This window comes from Alligator sinensis, unplaced genomic scaffold (genome assembly GCF_000455745.1).
Source record: "Alligator sinensis unplaced genomic scaffold, ASM45574v1 scaffold973_1, whole genome shotgun sequence".
Taxonomy (NCBI): Eukaryota; Metazoa; Chordata; order Crocodylia; family Alligatoridae; genus Alligator; species Alligator sinensis.
Genome location: NW_005842622.1, coordinates 905,449 through 923,717, shown reverse-complemented (window position 1 = coordinate 923,717; position 18,269 = coordinate 905,449). Strand labels below are relative to the sequence as shown.

Here is an 18,269-nt window from a genome sequence, read left to right as displayed (position 1 = left end):
GCATGGAGCCGCCCCCCCCACTGCTGCCACCTGCTTGGGTAGGGCAGGGGCCAGCTCCTGGCTCCCCCCAGCCCTGCTGGTGTGGCAGGCTTAGTGTGCAGTTGTGTATGGGGAAGGCTGCCTGCACACTAGGTCCCAGGAGCCAGCTGAGAGTGAAGGGAGGTGCAGGGGGGAGGAGGGGAGAGAAGGGGTGAGGGGGGTGAGAGGGGCATGTGCAGCAGAGTTGTCCATACAGTGTGGTACAGGTGTGTTCTGCTCCCACCCCCCATCTGGCCCACAGCTGCTCCTGCAACATTACGCATGGGGCCAAGCCCCACCCGCTCCCGCCTGGGGCAGTTGACATCATGCTCAATTTTGTCTTCTAGCATTTGATCTGCACTGCTTCCTGATTGCACACCTTTTCTCTTCCTATTGGAGCATGATCTGCCAAACTGGTGTACCAAGGTGGGGAGACGTCACTCAGTGCTTGGTGCCTGCCTGTTACTCTTGTGGGCTCTGTTCCCTCTCATCCACACTCCCTTCCTGCAGCACCAAGCCATCACCTCAAGGATGCCAGGGTTGACGGGAATGTGAAGCTACAGGGGTCCATCCCTGCTGGCATGGTGGAGGTCACATAAGTACAAAACCCTGGGGAGACTGGTGGGGCAGGCAGTGCCACTCTGAAGGATTTGGTAGCAGTCAGAGGAGCAGAAGTGCCTCAGGCATAGGAAGCTTTTTGGAAGGCAGGAAAGAAAGATCTCAAAGCCTGCCAACCTTGACAGAGTCATGTGGCAGATGGTGCAGAGTCATGGTGTGCCACAACCCTTGTCAGGATGGTGGCCACTGACCGGAGGAGCTCCTAGGAGGCAGGCAGGGCACCTGGCAGCTGGATGCTGTGGTCCTGTAGAGCTCTCGGGAAGGGGTTCCAGCAGGAAAGCTCCCAGGAGACAGGCAGGGCAGGTGTTTTGGTGTTTTAAGGCTCGTGGGAAGTGGGTATGGTAGGTGGTGGTTGCTGCAGGTCTCCTGGGAAACAGACAGGGGCAGGACCAGAGGCTTCTGTGTCTTCAGGTGGTAGAAGTGAGGACGCCTGCAAGGCTGAGATTGCTGGCAAATGCATGCTCAGCTCCTGGAAGAAATCCTGGACTGCCTCCTGGCCCTCTTTTTCCTGGTCTCCTCCAGGCCTTCCCTAGGTTCTAGTTCCCTGAAGAGAAACCAGAAATGATTCATATTGACAGTGGTGGACAAACCCAGGTGCCTAGAATCTTGGACTAGAGAGACCAGGATAGTGCCCTCACCTTATTTTCCTTTAAGTGGCCTGGTATCTGAGTACAAACCCCAAACCTTAAGTGGCTGGGTATCCAAGTCTCAAGCCACAAACCCTGCTGATATGCCTAACTATCTAAAAACCAGTAAACAATCTGAGCATTTGAGATTAATGCAAACTGTCTTTATACAGTGTTTGCTTCCTTCTGCTGTGCCTTTTGTGCTGAACCTGCAGCAGGGTGCACCCCCAATCCAGTCCGAAGTTGGTAGGGCAGCAGCAAGAGTGGAGTTTCATGCTGATGTGGACTGTAAAAGTGGCTCCCTGGATTCCACAGTAACAGTGTCTCACGCATCTACAGATCTGATTTGCCAGGGGTTGTTACGACCCCCCTCCCTCACCCCACTTTTTTGCCCTCCCAGAAAGGGAATGAGAAGAACAGGAAGACGAAGAAGAGTTCTTGAGGACCAGGCTTAACAAAACCTTTATTTGAGCAATACAGCAACAGCCTGATATCAGTAAACCATCAGGCTGCAGCAAAGTAAGTGAGGGGGCTTCACCTTCTGCTGGGAATCTGAGATCTGTTGCAGTTTGAGATCTCTTTTTCTCAGGGCCTAACCTCCCACAAAGTCCCCACACTTATCAGTGATATGAGCTTAGGGCTCAACATGATGGCTCAAGTGATGTGGGCACTGAGGTGCATGGTTGACAACCCAGAGGCTACAAAGTCAAGGCCATAGCAGAAGCACTCAATGGCACAGCCCGTCAGGTTCCAATGAATCTGTGAATTCTGCTAAATCCCTTGTCAAAAGGACATGAGGGAGGAAGTGATCAGCATCAGTTACATAATGCTGGACCTAAGGTCTATAACCTATTCAATAAAATAAAATAAAATGAACAGCCAATCAGAAAATAAGCACAAGGACCTGCTGCTATGGCCAGGGTGAAATGGGTACCTGTGGCCTATTTAAATAACAGAATGCAGAATACAACCTAGGATGTAACTTAAGACAAACATGTAACTGGTTCAGTGTGTTGCCCAGCCTGGAGGCCTACACACACAAGGTACTCCAGCAACATCTAGGGTGCGGCCTGTCAACGGATCCTCTGGACCCCTTACAGAGTGCAAGTACAGGAAAGGTGTTTGTCAGAGCTCAACAAATGCCACCCTGTGGCACAGGGTCCTTGCTATTTTAGCAGGAATAAGAGACCAGCACCATTTACCTTATGGCCAGGAATGAACCTTTCATAGGTCAATTTATACTCTTGAACTGTCCAGATGGCACTTCCTCTATCCCCACACAGTGCTCAGACCCTAGGCTGCACCATCAAGCTGAGTATAAATCTTAGAAGCTCCAGCTTTAACCACTCTTGAGGCCTACCAGAGCCCAAGCCCAGACATGTTTTGGAAGCACTGTAAGACCTTCCTATTTGGGCAGGCATTTAGCAAAAAAGATAGGCTGGGATCTTGCTCATAGGGCTGATGAGGAACAGGTTCTGTTTTCTGTTGATAGTCTAGTTGCTTTTTAAGTTGTTTTGTTTGTTCTCCTGTTTTATAAACTGTTATGTTATTTTATTGTAAACCACCCTGGCATATCAATCAAATAAAAAATAAATAAGTGCAATAACTATCATTTGCTTTCTCCTGAAGGAGAAGTCAGAAACCCAGTTTAAGGTAAAAACCAGCAAGCAGTCTCTTCTAGGCCCAACCTGACACACACGGAGTTTCCCAGGGTTCAAACTGTCTCTGTCATCCATTCTTTTCCATTTGTTTTCCTCATCCTCAGTCCCATCTTTCCTTTACCCACTTCTTCTTTCCATCCTCACTTGTCAACTCAACCTCAGAGAGGCACTTACTCATTCCACACAGCAAGCAAAGGACCATACTTGATAAAGGGGCCATCAAATGATCCTTCTCGTTTCCTTTTTTGTGGCAAGAAAAATGCAATCCAGATTATAAAGCTCTTCTTTCAAGAGAATACGGACTAAGGAAGGACCAGCCAGTCTGGGATGATATAAGAGTAGGTCTGTTTTGATATCACAGCTGTCAGCCATTGCTCTCCCATTTTTTAATTGCATACTACAGCCTGTTAGTGAAAACAACCTTGTCTGTGATGCTTCCATCAATACACATTGTGCCAGGACTTCAAAGCAGGAAACCCTGAAGGTTTCAATGGAGTTACCTCAATAGAGTTAATTACACTATGTTCTTGGGATGTTCCCTCCCTATCTCTGAGCATCATTCCCAAACTTGTCCTACACTTACCACGTTCTGTAATGAGGGCACCGCACTTCAATAAGGATGTGGAAAAACTTGGGAGGGTCCAGAAATGAGCCACCCATATCACCAGGGACTTGCAAGGCAAGCCATACAAGGAAAGGCTGATGAACCTGGGCCTCTTTAGCCTAAAGAAGAGCAGGTTGAGAGGGAACTTGGTAGCGGCTTACTGCTATATCCAAGGAGTGCATCAGGAGCTTGCTGAACAACCGTTCACTAGGGCACCCCTGGGGAAGATCAAGACCAATGGATACAAACACCTGGAAGGCCACTTCAGGTTTAAGACCAGGAAAAACTCCTTCACAGTCAGGGTGTCCAGACTGTGGAATAAACTCCCTCCAGAGGAGGTTCAGTCACCTACCCTGGGGGTTTCCAAGAGGAGACTGGACAGTCACCTCACTGGGGTCACCTAACCCCAGTTCTTTCCTGCTTGGTGCAGGAGGGCTGGACCCGATGATCTGCAAGGTCCCTTCCAGCCCCTAACAATCTATGAAGCTATGAAGATCCCTGACTCCAACCCCAGCTGGAGGTAACTGAGCAACCAGGCAAAGTCATTCCTCAGGGCCCCTCTGTGTGTGCAGGTAAAGGTGCAATAGGATCTAATGTGCAATCCACACAATTGTGCCTCTTGCCATGCTACACATGCACATCACACCTTACTGCCAGTCTAGGAAGAGCTGGGGGGGAGAATCATGATCCTAAGCAACCCCTGCATGGGGTCCCATGGTTGAGTCCCACAGCTGATAGCGCTTGGTGAGGTTCACTGCAAGTACAGCATTCCCCCACTGCCCCCACTGTGAGCCCCATAGATCATGTGGGCTGTGGGGCTTGCAATGGGGGCAACACTGGGAATGCTGCCCCCACTGTGAACATTGACAGCTGCAGGGCTCATGCTGTGGGCAGTGCAGGGGGACACTGTCACCACTGTGAGCTCCACACCTCATGAGGCTTGCAGGAGGGGCAGTGTTCTCCTCACTGCCCAGTTCCTCCTGCTGCCTCCACTATAAGCCCCACAGCAGAAGAAACTGTTCCCATTGCAAGCCTCACAGCCAAGGAGCCTCATAGCAGGGGGTGAGAGGGAGCAATGTTCTCCCTGCTACAAGCCCTGCAGCTGACATTGCTGCCACCACTGCCACAAGGCTCACAGCAGTGGTGGCAGCATTGTCAGCTGCAGGGCTGGCAGTGGGTGATGCATCCCTGTCCCCAGTGAGTGTACACTGGCTTAGATCTATTGAGCAGGTAGTAAAACCAGAAAATGGGAACACCATGCATATGTGGAAGCCAGCTCCAATCACTGGTGAAGCTTAGAGAATGAGGCAGGTCCTCCTGGACTAGGTGACATTTCAGCATATTGTTGCATTTAATTTCATTGCCCAAAGACAAGGATGGGATTCTGCACATAGGGAATTAAAAACAAATGCACAAATATAGAATGGGGTGTGTGGGGTAACTGTTACGGAAGCTGTAGTTCCAAGAAGGATGTGGTGGTTATGCAAAATCAGTGTGTGACATCAATGTGATGCTGTCAGGAGGGAGGGGAACAGCAAACACAATTTCCCATTGCATTAATGAAAGAGCTATATGTGATACAAGTGAGGTGTGTGAAGAAATCCCCCTCTCTCTGCCTCTCACTTGGGTCATTCCAGGTAGAACCCTCTCTCTCACTTGCTTTCTTTTTGGTTCAGGATGGTCAACCAGGTGACTTGGCCAGATAAATTCCTGAGGGGAGGGGGGAACTCGTTCTTTGTCCAGCAGGTATTTTGAAATGCAACAAGCAAAGTGCCTCCAAGTGGCTGATTGGATGATTCTCTGTAAGTAAAGACTTGGAAATTAGCCAGGAGTTAGGATTTATGTCTAGGCCAGATGCGTTTTTATTAAGTCCATGACTGAATAAGACTCTGATTGATTATGTTTGCTCAAAGTGTATTCTGACTTCCTTGTTCTACCCCCATCCCACCCCCATCAATAAAGGTATCAGGTTACAGCCTGTCTTGCTGTTTCACTGTGGAGGGGGCAGAAACTTTTTTTTGTTCTCAGCTTTGCCAGCTGAGCTTGTCTGTTTATGTTCCCTCAGTCCTACCTGAGGTTATCTTGGGATGCTTCAGGCTGTAGGAGGCACCCAAAAATACTACTGTGGGCAAAGCATCCCCAAGTTTCACAGTTTGTGTGTGCCCTGGGCTACACAGAGCTCTAACGGAGACCAGTGCCCGGGTGGTGGCAGCATTACCCCAAGCTTGCGGGTGTTCCCCAGGAAGCAGGCTAGCCAGCTGTAGGCACCCTGTGGAAGACTCGAAGCAAGGTTTTTGGACCTGGCACAGTGAGGCAGTTGACTCTATGTAGTAGCACCCCCTACTGTGCTTCCACAAGGTGATGAGACAATGTTTCTTGTTCCAGGATTTTTGCTGGACACCAGCAGAACAGAAATGTACAACTGGGATAAGCGGTTGTTAGAAATGGCAAACTGTTTTCACCAATTGAGCAACTATGGAAAACAACCCCCCCCCAAACAAAATCCGCATGCGTGTAAGAAAGCACATAGCATATCATGAATGATGCGTGCCCTGGGAGGCTGGGGGACACAGCAAGCACCTGCAAGCAGTGGTGGCAGCGCCGGAGGCACGGTGGCGGTGAGTGGGGAGCTCCCTCAGGCAGCCATGGAGGTGTTGGGGGGGTGGCTAGTGCTGACCAGTGATCAGCAACCGACTGCAAATGCCACCAGCAGTGTCGGTGGTGGCAGCAAAGGTGGGGGTGGCGAGCAGTGACCACCTGCAGGCACTGTTGACAGTGTCGGTAGCTCTTCTTTTGGGAGGTGCACCACCAATTTCAGGGGGTGCATGTGCATCCGCATGCTCTGCCTACGCATCACCAGTGTAGCGTATTGTAAAAGACACATGGCAGGTGTTTATGCGCCTGAGAGCCACATGCCCCAAGGATTGTATGCAAGGCATGGGCCACCAAGGTGCATGCCACACGGACACTTCTTCCAACCCTCTTCCCCAAGCCCTGCTGCACTATGCCCCACCCCGCTTCCCCTCACAGCCACTGCACTTCATGCCTGTGCAGGCACCTACCTACCACTACATCGTGGAGGCACGGTGCTCCCCTGACCCACATGCAGCCCTGGATTCACCCTCAACTCCCTGTGCAGTGCCCTGCCCCCTGGGGTGATGGAAGGAAGCAACACTGAAGGAAGGACGGCTGGAGACTCTGGAGTGATGGGGGGAGCAGCAGTCACATAGGAGCCCAGGGGCCACAACATAACTCCTCCTGGGCCACCACTTGGCCAGCTAACAGAACAGACACTGCCAGCTGGTTCGAGATGGTCCATGAGTCCACAGATAACATTTTACACAAGCAGGACACTGGCTGCTGTGGTTCCCCTGCTTTACCTGTGGCAGGTTAAGGCGTTAGGTCTATGTTGTGTCAGGGCTGAGGATAGTCTTATGTAGAGTTTAGATTATGGTTGTATGGGATGGTTTGGATAGGGATGACCCTGCCTCAGGCAGAGGGTTGGACTAAATGGCCTATAGAGGCCCCTTCCAGCCTGAATTCTCTATTACTATGACTATCTGCGTGTGACATGCAGCAGATCTGAGAGAGAGCAGGGAACATGAGGGCAGGGATTAGGAAGCAAGGAGCAGGGAGCAGAAAACAGAATGGGAATTGGGATGGCACTCAGCGAGTGTGCAGGGCTTACTTTATGACATGCCTGGCAAAAAAGTTGGCCCCACTGAGCTACCATATCTCCAAGGAAAGGCAGATATAACAATTATATTGGATATTAAATAATTGGACACTGTGAGCGCATCTACACGAGATGTTTACTGCGCATTAACCTAATACCACTGCGTAGTAGCATGTCATGGTAAAAACCATGGTAATAGCTTACTGCGTGCTGTTATTAGGCTAATGCGCAGCAAACATCACTAAATAACCATGAGCTGTCACTACTGCACATTTAGTTAGTACTTTATAAAGGAAGTACTACTCTAAATGCGCAATATCTAAGGTGCATTAATGAATATGTAGATGTGCCCTGTAACTACTAACAATACAACTGTAGCAGAGTCATTGCAGTCTTCACACCGTTTCATTCACAGGATAAATTTGCTGCAATTTAGCTCACTTGTATCATTGCAGGAGCCTGCAGATATAATAGTTGCATCATAACAGCTCTTTTGGAGGTGGCAGAAAATTATGTCTGTCCATAGACTTAGACCAAACATGGGGCAAATCCAACTCCTCTGGTCCCCAAGCAGGAGAGTTGGCCCTATAATATGCAACCAGTTCTTTACCAGAGGAGCTGAAATATGCTGCTGGAGTTCCTGTGAGTGGACAGAATTCTCCTTAAAGATGACAGGAGTTGTCTGTCTTCTGTACTCCCCTTGCTACTAAGTCATCTTGTAGGTGAGCACCCAGCCCTGAGGCATGCAGGTGAAAAAGATCCGATTCAGGTCTATTCTATGACCAAGTCAGGTTGTAGCTCTTTCACAGACTCCATCTCTTGCTATTTGTCTTTACTTATCAAAAATGTTCAGCCTGTTGGGAAAATAAGAGAAGTAAAGGGAAAAGGCACCTTTCTCTATAGTATCACCCATGAAAGCCCTGTCCCCATGAAGTACAACACATAACACACCATAGTGATGTTGCCCTGGTGTCAGACCCCTCAGTATTTTTGTCACCTTCACTCCCTGCCTGGCAAATCTCACTTCCAGCAGGGGCTTTTCATGTGAGAAAAATGAGATTAATTGGTCTAACCCAGAACCTTTTCTGTTCTCTCCACATTCAGTAAGCACTGAAGGGGAGAGAAATTCTTTCCTCTGTCTGAAGAGTTGAATTGTGCAGCCCTTACCCATGGGGTCAGCACTTATACAGACAGTCCCACTCTATGGGGATACTCAGTGGTCCAAAAGAGCCAAGGGTAGCTCTAAGAGACCTCTGTGACCTCTTAGCTCAGTATTTATGCTGGTCTGAAACAGCATTTCACCTGACACTTTGGGAGTTTGGTCAAACAAAGAGCTTTGCAATCATTCACAGCCACCTGGGATTGTTGCCAAACAGCAAACTGGATCTACCAAGATAACTGGGCCTGCTAGTGTTTTCAACAATGAAGCCTGAAGAGATGGGCAGGCTGAGGAGGACAGAGAAACTGGGCTGCCCAAAAAGAGTGTCCACTTCATAGGCGGAGGGAGAAAAAAAAATTGGGGGGGGGGGCTGAGTGCATGCCCACCCCACATCGTCCCCAGGAAGAGCCCAGCATAGCCGGCAGCTCCTACAGAGGTGTAGCACCAAGCATCCAAGGAGGTGGCACGTGGCCCCCTGATCTTTGCACAGGGCACGGGTGGGCTGCAGCTGCAAGGTGCGCTGTCTGCTCCTTGCCTCGCTGCCACCTCTGAAAGCAGCGTAGTGTGGCACCATGTGCCTAGCTGCACGGCCTGCCCAGCAGTGGGACTCGGGTGGCACCACGCTGCTTTTAAATGCAGCAGTAAGGCATGGAGCAGGCAGAGTGCAGCATACAGCTGCAGCCTGTCTGCACCCCGTGTAAAGATCAGGGGGCTGTGTGCCCGCCCCCCCTTGGCTGCCCAGCGCTGCACCTCTGGAGGTGCCACCGAACTCTGATTGTCCCACGCCCAGTCCTACTAGGGCCCCATTCACCGTGAATGAGGCCCTGGTCGGGCCAGGTCATGGGGCAATCAGAGCCTGGCAGGTCATCCAGGGGCGCAGTGTGGGGAAGCCAAGTGGGGGGAAAATGTGGCCCCCCTCCCCTGGCTCCCTCACAGTGCACGCAGTGGTGGGAGCCACCTGCCTGCACCTCTGGACCAGCCACCAAGCTCCGATTGCCCCACAACCCAGCCTAGACCCATGAATGGGTCATGGGGCAAACCCTAGGTCATGGGGCAATCCCCACAGTGCAGCAGGGAGCAGAGCAGGGGCAAATCATTTGCCCCCGCCCCTACCCCACTGACTCCTGCACTGTGGGGGTCTCGATCTGTGCCCCCCCCAAGGCCAGGTAAAGAAAACAGAAAGAAACTAACCTGCCTGCTCAGCCGGCTGTGATCGTGGCTGCGCAGGGTATGTGTGTGAGCGTGCCTGTCCCCCCCTGCTGCAGCAGCCTGTGGCTGGGTTGCCCTAAGGCCCTACCTGCTTCCTGCATTTGTGGGGGGTGAGCCCGGTTAGCGCCCCGCTTCTGCCGCCTATGGGCCACCTTACAGTTATTGCTGCTCAATTTCTTCTTTTTTGCTTTTTCTTTTCTCTTTCATTTCTATTTCTTTTTCTTTTCCCCTTAACATTTTTTTCCTTTTCCTATTCCCATATCAAAATGTTAGGCATTGCCAGGGATTAGTCTTTGTGATAGTGGCAGAAGATTTGAGCAAAGGCAAGTTATTCCAGTCAAACTGTGAAAAACTCCTGCAATTATGTTCTCATTCACAATGAGAGGAAATAACAACCCACATACTAGTATGAAAGTGGATGACATTTACAGTGTATGAAGGGTCACTGGGGGATCCCACTTTTATTTTGTAAAATAGGACAAGTAGATACAACAGTAGGATTCTCTCCCACTCCTTCTGAAGACAGTAGGTAAATTTCAGGTAGTACAGATTAATATGTAGTACTGCTGTGATACCAGCTGAAAGAACAAAAATTACAACAGTCCACAGTTAACAGGAACAGACTAAAGGGAGCCAGCTGTTACTTACTGTATTTTCTGCAGTTTGCAGCTGGGATGTTTCAGCCCCTGACACAGCAACTGCACTCCTGAATCATGAAAATCATTCCTCCCCAAACCCAGTTCAGTCAGGGTCTGGCTGGTTCTGAGCACAGAGGAGAGCTCCCTGCAGCAACCAGCTGTGAGACCACAATGCTCCAACCTAGTAGAGACAAGACACAGAAAGATAGAAAAATGACTGTTTGCTTCCTACCTGTCTGCTGTGATCCTCACTGATGAGGGAATCTGTTTAGAAAGAGCTTGTTTATTCAGGAAGGAGGCTATGGACTATAATCCCCGTGTTGATTCCTTTCCAAGTGCTCCATCATATCAATCCCTGCATGTTTTACATGGTAATGGTCAGGGGGGCTGAATAGAGGGAAGCAGAGGGTTGGGAGGGTGGAACGGGCTAGACAATCACAGCAATACATGCTAAGAAAACCTATAAAGTCTTTTCCATTGTTGGCAATCTTATTCTTCTTTGAATTAGCAAATAAAAACTAATGATTCGGCACAACTTCACTCCCCCTGGCATTCCCCAGTGCCTAGAACCATGACCAGGCATGCGGCAATCTAAACCCTTCCAAACAGTAAGACAAACTGTGGGATTTTTCTTACAGTTGAATGCATAGCTACATACAATGTTGATGACAGGATGCCATCTCCAGAGCCTGGAAGTTTAGCACAACTGGGGGCTCTGCCCTTGGCAGAGACTTCCTGGCTGTGTGAGAGAGGATTTCCTCTCTTCCATGTTTCAAAGGACCTTATTACACAGTAATTTTGGGCTGTAATTTAAGAGCTCCTGGAGCTCTTAGCCCTTGCATTGTCTGCACATCAACTAATTGTCTGCCTGAAACTAATTTTAAGCATTCATTAGGTGGCTCAAAGCTATGCCACTCCAAGGCAGGCTTATCTCTAATCTGTTACCCAGCTCATGTTACACTAAGGTGTAGCCACTCTAAGCTACCTTAGTACAAGCACCCAACCTGCCCCTGTTTACTAGCCCAGATTGGGCCTATACCCCCCAGCCCTCCCCAGCACCCCAGATCTCTGCTCACTGCCCTCCTGCCCTTTCTCTCTCCCCTGCTGACTTGTGGCTGCTTGCCCTGTCTGTCTTGGGAGAGCAAACAGGGAAGAGTTAACCTACCTGCCTGGCCCCCACTGCTACTGCTCCCTGGGCTAGGTTTAGACCAGAGAAGAGCAGCAGTCTGGCAGTGGGGGTGAGCCCCTGCGAGCAGGGGGGAAGCCCAGAATGGGAGTGGGGAGGATTCTTCCCTTTCAGTCCTCCAGGGCCCCATTGGCCTGAATTTGCAACTGCTCCAAACTCAAGGTAGCACTAACACCAATCAACATTTGAGCAGCTCAGTGTAATGTGTAATAAGGCCCAGACACATTAACAAAGGCTGGAGATGAGATTTAAAATCCTTGGACAATAACGGGATTCCCAGTGAATCCCAGAAAAGGGCCCCTTTTACAGCAGTATATTTGGGCACATTATCTCAGTGACTAAGCTTGCCCCTCCAGGAATGTGGCATGCTGTTATGCAGCATCAAAAGCCCCCTTGAAAATGAGTGACCAGTCCAGGGTCACTGGACTAAATCCCCTGAATGACAGACCAGCATCCTATCCACTAGACCACACTGTGCCGCCCCCTGCTCCCCGCCCCCAACCGCACCTTGTCTAGTCTGAACTTGGCCCCATCAAGTACTCATTAATGAAGAGTCAGTGCTCTTGGTTGGGACCTCTTTTACTCATTTTCCAAAGGCCCCAAGCTGGGTACATGTTGTAAGAAATTGACTCTCAGATTCTCCATGTTGTAGGGGAAGTCAACATCAGGTACCAGGCACATAACCCTGTCCAGTGCTTTCCAGATAGGATAGGGTGACTGCACAGAGGAAGCCAGCTATTTCCTACCACAGCCTCTGTAACTTGCAGTTTGGGTGATTCAGTGCCGAACACAGCTGCTGCGCTGCAGCATCTCCCAGGTCATTATCATGCAGTTCCAGCTCTGTCAGGCTCTGACTGGTTCTAAGAGCAGCAGCAAGATGCCCACAACAGGTGTCAGTGAGATGGCAATCCCACAACTTGCCAAGAAGAATTATCATAGTATGAACAGAGTTCATGCCAGCTGTTCTGATATGCAGCCCTCCCCACTTCACTACCAGCCCCTCTGCCTGAGGATTCAGCATTGAGAATGGGCAAGAAGTCTTGCCTTGCACTATGTCCTAAGTCCAAGGCAATGCCAATGAAAAACAACATTAGGTGCCACTTCTTCCCTGCATCCAATTTATGCTTGATGCCCTCAAGAACAGAGAGACTTATGTAGACATTTTAAACCTTAAACCTCTGCCATTAACCAATAATGAATTATAGGTGGCAAGAGATTTAGGTGCACCTCAGGTACCTGCTACACACCTTGCTCACTGATTTCCACAGAGGACCCTGGTAAGTATGCAAAAGGACAAAGTGATACTGACCCCAGTTTCTGTAATTTGCAATTTGGATATTGCAATCCCTCACATAGCAACTGTACTCCTACATCTCCCAGGTCTTTGTTTCGGCCTAGGTCCAACTCACAAAGGCTCAGGCTGATGCTGAGGACAGCGTTAAGATCCCCACAGATGGAATGGGTAAGGTGGCAATACCGCAACCTGCAAAACAGAGATGTGCAGAAAAGAGCAATTGTGGTATGAACAGGACTCATCACAGTGGTTCTGACAGATAACCCTGCCCACCAGCCCATCTTCCTGATCAGTCAGAATTGACCAGAAGTCCAACCCATGAGCCAATCCCAAATTCCACTGCCACCCAATAACACACCAGTACTGGGTACAACTTCCTGTTTGAGCCCCAAATTTTCTCTTTCATTCTTGCCCAATTCATGTTGAGAATAACTCGGATATTTTGAGCCTGAAACCTGCTATTGACCAATGCGGAATAAAGAGTGGGGTGAGACTTTCTCCCTGACCAATCCAGGCCTTTTCCACTGACTGAACACAATTCAGAATGGCCCCTAAAATCCACTCACCCAAATCAGGCTGATTTGGCACCAATCAGCCCCCAGATTAAAACAACCCAGGCAGAGCAGGCCCATAGCTGCAGGGTGGGTGTGGCAATAGCTTCTTCTCCTGGCAGCTGGACCAGGACATCCTTCTCCTCCACGTTTGACACTAGCTCTACTGCTGCCTGCAGAACAGAGCTGTCTCCTGGCTCTGTCTCTCCCAGTAGCCTGTCAGCTTCCAGCTCAGACCATCAGGCCTGAAGAGAGTAGCCACCAGGCAGATCATAGGCAGCATCACACCCACATTTCCACTAGGATCAGGGATCAAACAGGGAGAGAAATGGGAAAAAGAGCCCCAGGGCAAGGGGGATCCCCAAGGGAGAGACGATCCCACAAGATTTATAAAATTGAAAAGGCAGAGACGTTCTCCTTAAAGACCAAGAGACCACATAGTAGGGAGGGGAAATGCAGGACCACCATCAGGAGCATAAGTGCCCAAGAAAGTGTAGTAAAAGGGAATGGAGAGAGGTCTCCAAATTCCAAAAAATGACTAGCTCTCAGTTGGAAGACATGGGTTTAAGATTCTAACGAAAGCCCCACTACGGGGCAGGAAGGGAGATGCTCAGAGGAGAACAGTAAAATGGACAGAAGAGAGAGATGAGCGAGGGAGGACTCATGAGTAGACAAACACCCATGAGAAAGCTGTAGATAGGTAGAGACCTTCTCCTTATTTCCAGCCAAAATTCATTCATGGGGAGTTGCGGGAGAGCACTGTTGGTGCCTGCCACTTTAAGGGCAGTCGGGCAGCTACCACGTGCCTGATGGTGGCAGCCATTTTGAGAAGCTAGTATATAAAGGCTGCAGTTTGCTACTGCCAGACTAGGCAGAAACATTGCCTGGCTGAGCTACAGGTGGAACAACCAGGAGGTAAGGGAAGGGGCTGTAGGGGATGGCTAGGAGGCTCTTAGTCCTGGGCATGACCTAAAACTGCACTCTGCTGGGAGTGGGTGGCCTGGTGGGGCTCTCAGTGGTGTGGGAGCCCCCAAGAAATACCAGGCCAATTACTGCCCCAGGAAAAGGTGGGTTGGGGGGCCTTAATAACCCCAGCTCCCACATCCCTGGTGGGTGAGACTGAGCAAGGGGGGGCCCAGGCTCACGGTGGAGCGCTGAGACAAGGCCCAGGTTGGTGGAGGGAGCTGTGGCAGCACCCAGTCTCTGTGGTGGAGGTCTGAGGCTGCATAAAGGAGCCAGTATGAAGCTTGGGAGGGGGGGGCTGAGCCTTGGGGAACTGTTAAGGAAGCTCCTGGGGCCAGGGATAAGGGGATTGCCTAGGGAGGGCTTGGGGATAGGGCTTGGAGTCCCGATCCCAGAGGAGGCCTTGGAGCCCAGTGTGTGGGCCTGGAGTCTGGTGTATGTTACTGTGTGTGCATGTACAGAGTAAACCCAGTGTGAGGGTGCTGGGACCAGGAGCTCTGGTGGGAAGTGAGTCCCGGTGAGACTCTGGAGCTCGCCTCCCAGTGCTAACTAGCTGGAGGGAACACCTGCGAGGCTTGGGCTGCGGTGTAGGGGAGAAATGGAGCTGCAGATAGCGCCCCCTGGCATCTGGGTGGGAAAATGGGCCACCTCCTGCTAGTGTAATATCTTAATCATTTTCCAACAAGGTGAGGCAGGTGGTTAGCCCAGAAACAGGTGGGCGGGGCAATGTCTGACTGGCCCTGGGAAGGCCCACTTGTTACAGGAGTTATGTACCCATTTTTTCTTAGCTGATAGCTTAAGCAGTCCTTCTTCCTGCCCAATATTTGTTTGCCTGATGTATTTAAAAAGAGCAGCAATATTCCCTCCCTCATTTTTTGCTTCCTTAGGTCAAATAAAACAACCTCCTCCATTTGTAACAAAGGTATTTCCTTTCTCCAACCATCCTAGTAGTCCCCCTCTCATCTGTCCAAGTCTGAAATTCACTTTCTTAAATACAGATTACAGGAATTATTCATCATATTCTAGATGGGGTCTCATTAAAGCAGTGTAAAATGGCATTAATATGTTCTTGTTTCTTAAAACATTTGCCTGATACAGCATTAGGACCCCAGTTGCTTTTTCACTGCTATATCAGACTAGAGGCTCTTGGTTATCCTGTGATCTACTAAAATATATGCAGTGTTATCACCTCCTCCATTTCCCACTGGTGCACTCCCAGCTTCTTAATCTTCCCAATTCATGACCTTGCACTTCGTGTTGTTAAATTTCATTGCATTTCTGTTACTCCAGGCCCCAGGGTCATCCAGTTACTCCTGTATGATTCCCAGCACTCCTCTGTTTTGAACATGATCATGAACAGTGGGTTTGAAGTAACTGACTATATGCCTGCTACTATCCCACACTATATAGAAGCTAAACTGTGGTAACTTCCCATCAACAAAATAGGGCTGAGCTACTATGGTTTAGCTTTTGCTGACCATGGAGTAAGAATAGGCACTCGGGCAGCAGCAGGGAGAGGCAGTACAGAGGGACACCTTTTGAGCAAAAGAAAAATGTTAATACAAAAGGGAAGAGGCAGGACATCTCTACACCAAAGCCTGGCAGCACCATCATGAGGTACTACTCTGCTCATTCACTCCTACATAGTGTGTGCCAAACCCCAGGAATTAGTGCGACTCTGAGCACATGCCTCGAAGAAAAGATGGGTTGTGATTAGACCATTGCATCAGGACCCAAGATACCTGAGGGCTAATTCCTGCCTCTGACACAGAGTCCCTGTCTGACCTTTGCCATGTCACTCACTTTTTGTGGCCACTCTCCACTTCTGGCACAAGGGGATTACATGTTTTCTTTTGCTCCCCACAATGCCTGTCCTGTGGGTTTAGGCCATATCATAGAAGGAACTGTGCCTCACCACATATATGCAACACAATGGGTACTTGACCACGGTTGGGACAATTAGTTGCAATATATAATGCTCCAATGCCTGAAATTAAGACTGATACATTATTTCTACCACTACTTGGCCCACTATCTATGTATAAAACATCCACTTGATCATGATTCATGTGTCAGCAAGAGGACTGCAGTAGGAGTAAGTTTTGGAGCAGACACTGGACTACAAACCAGCATGGCAGGGGGCCCAGGGAGCAGACCACCCTGTCAAATGCTTTATGTGCAGGCCCTTAGTAAACGCAAGGAAGAAGCCAAATGTTACTTACCCTAGTCTCTGTAACTTGCAGTTTGAATGATTCAGTCCCCTACGCAGCTCTCGTACTCCAGCATCACCCAGGTAATTACCACCCAGTTCCAGCTCTGTCAGGTTGTGTTTGACTCTGAGAACAGTGGCAAGATCCCCACAGCAAGTAGCTGTGAGTTGGCAACGCCACAACCTGCAGGGGACAGAAAAGAAGAGAAGAGCAATTATTGCAAACCGGACCTTTCCACAGAGGTGAAGGCTTAAAAGGGGATAGTAGCAGAGTGGACACAAGTTTCGGGAGAAAAGGGATCTCTGAGATTTAGAGTGAGAAGAGCCACCCACAAATTAGCTAAGCAAGCACTTGATCCCATCATCCAAACCATTAATGAAGAAATTAACTTTACTGGACCCAGGATAGAGCCCTGAGGGGCCCCACTTCACATCACCTCCAAAATAGACATCATACCATTGAGGACTACTCACTGAAGACCATGATCAACCAGTTGTTTATCTGCCTTGCAGTACTTCCATCTATTCCTGTATTTCCTTAGCTTATTAATAAGAATGTCACAGGAGATGGTATCAAAAGCCTTGCTAAAGTCAAGGTATATCACATTCACTGCTCTCCCCTCAGGTACAGAGCCCATCACCTTATCATAGCAGGAAATTAGAGTGGTCAGGCATGACTTGCTCTCAGTGAATCTACGCTGGCTCTTCCTTATCATCTTGTGCTCATCTAGGTACTTCACAATGGACTCCTTGAGAACTTGGCCCCAGGATTTTTCTGAGTATTGAAGTCAGTGTGACTCTGGTGGTCCCCTGGATCGTCTCTCTTGCCTTTCTTAAAGATGGGCACTATATTTGCCCTTTTCCAATCATTCAGGACCTTGCCTGACCTCCATAAATTCTCAGAGAGGATGGACAGCATTTCTGAAGTTACTTCAGCCTTCAGAACCTCCAGTGCATCTCATCTAGCCCTGATGACCTGAAAGCATCTACCTTCTTTAAGTAATCTCTAACCTGCTCCATCATTCCTCTAGGCTGTCTCCTTTCCTGTCTCTGCTGCCAATTGCACTTGACATTTTGTAGCTGCCCCTTTTTGTGAAAACTGAGATAAGGTATCATCTATAATTAAATTGTCTTCTGCTTTCCATAATGGATCTAAGGTTCCTCTCATCTTTTTACTTTTGACATCCCTTAGAATCCCTTTCTGTGACTTTTATGTCTCTTGCCTGATGCATGGCATATTGTGCCTTGACACTCCTAAGTTCTTCCCTGCATGTTTGTGGGATACTCTCATACTCTTCCCTAATACTATAATCAAGCTTCTGCTTTTTCTAGGATTCCTTTTTGAGTTTCAGCTCCTTGAAGAGATTGTTATCTAGCCAGGTTGGTCTCCTGTTGCACCTCCCATTCTTCTGCTTCATCAGAATAGCTTGCTCCTGTACCCTTAACATGGCCTCCTCTGGACTCCTTTTCTCCTCATACTTGCTTCCCAAGGGATCCTGCTAACCGAGTCCCTAAGTTTCTTAAAGTCTGCTTTTCTGAGGTCTAGTGTCCTTATTCTGCTTCTCTCCTTCCTTCTTCCCCTTATGATCTTGAACTCTACCATTTTGTGGCCACTGTCACCCAAGTTACTTTCCACCTGCACATTCTCAACCAATTCCTCCCTATTTATGAGCAGTAGGTGAGGAACAGCTCCCCACATATTGGCCTCTCTGCCATCTAAATAAAAAAGTTATCCACAACACATTGCAGGAATTTCCTGGACTGCTTGTGCACTGCTGCATTTCCCTCCAAGTAGGTGTCAAGATAAATACAGTCTCCCATGAGAACCAAGTCCCATGATTTGTACACTTTTGTCAC

At 49.2% G+C, this 18,269-nt stretch overlaps 1 protein-coding gene across 1 annotated transcript in view; it reads right to left on the bottom strand.

The window, feature by feature from the left end:
* Nucleotides 1-3,936: 3,936 nt before the first annotated feature.
* The window catches only part of LOC102387626 (NACHT, LRR and PYD domains-containing protein 3-like), a 49,871-nt gene continuing 35,538 nt past the window's right edge, over nt 3,937-18,269 (bottom strand). The window contains exons 5-8 of the mRNA XM_025215116.1: nt 16,426-16,596; nt 12,705-12,878; nt 10,220-10,390; nt 3,937-8,057 (exon numbers count right to left, since the gene is read on the bottom strand). Of these exons, the coding sequence (XP_025070901.1) occupies nt 8,036-8,057; nt 10,220-10,390; nt 12,705-12,878; nt 16,426-16,596 (538 nt within the window). The 3' untranslated portion in view covers nt 3,937-8,035. The remainder of the gene's footprint in view (nt 8,058-10,219; nt 10,391-12,704; nt 12,879-16,425; nt 16,597-18,269) is intronic.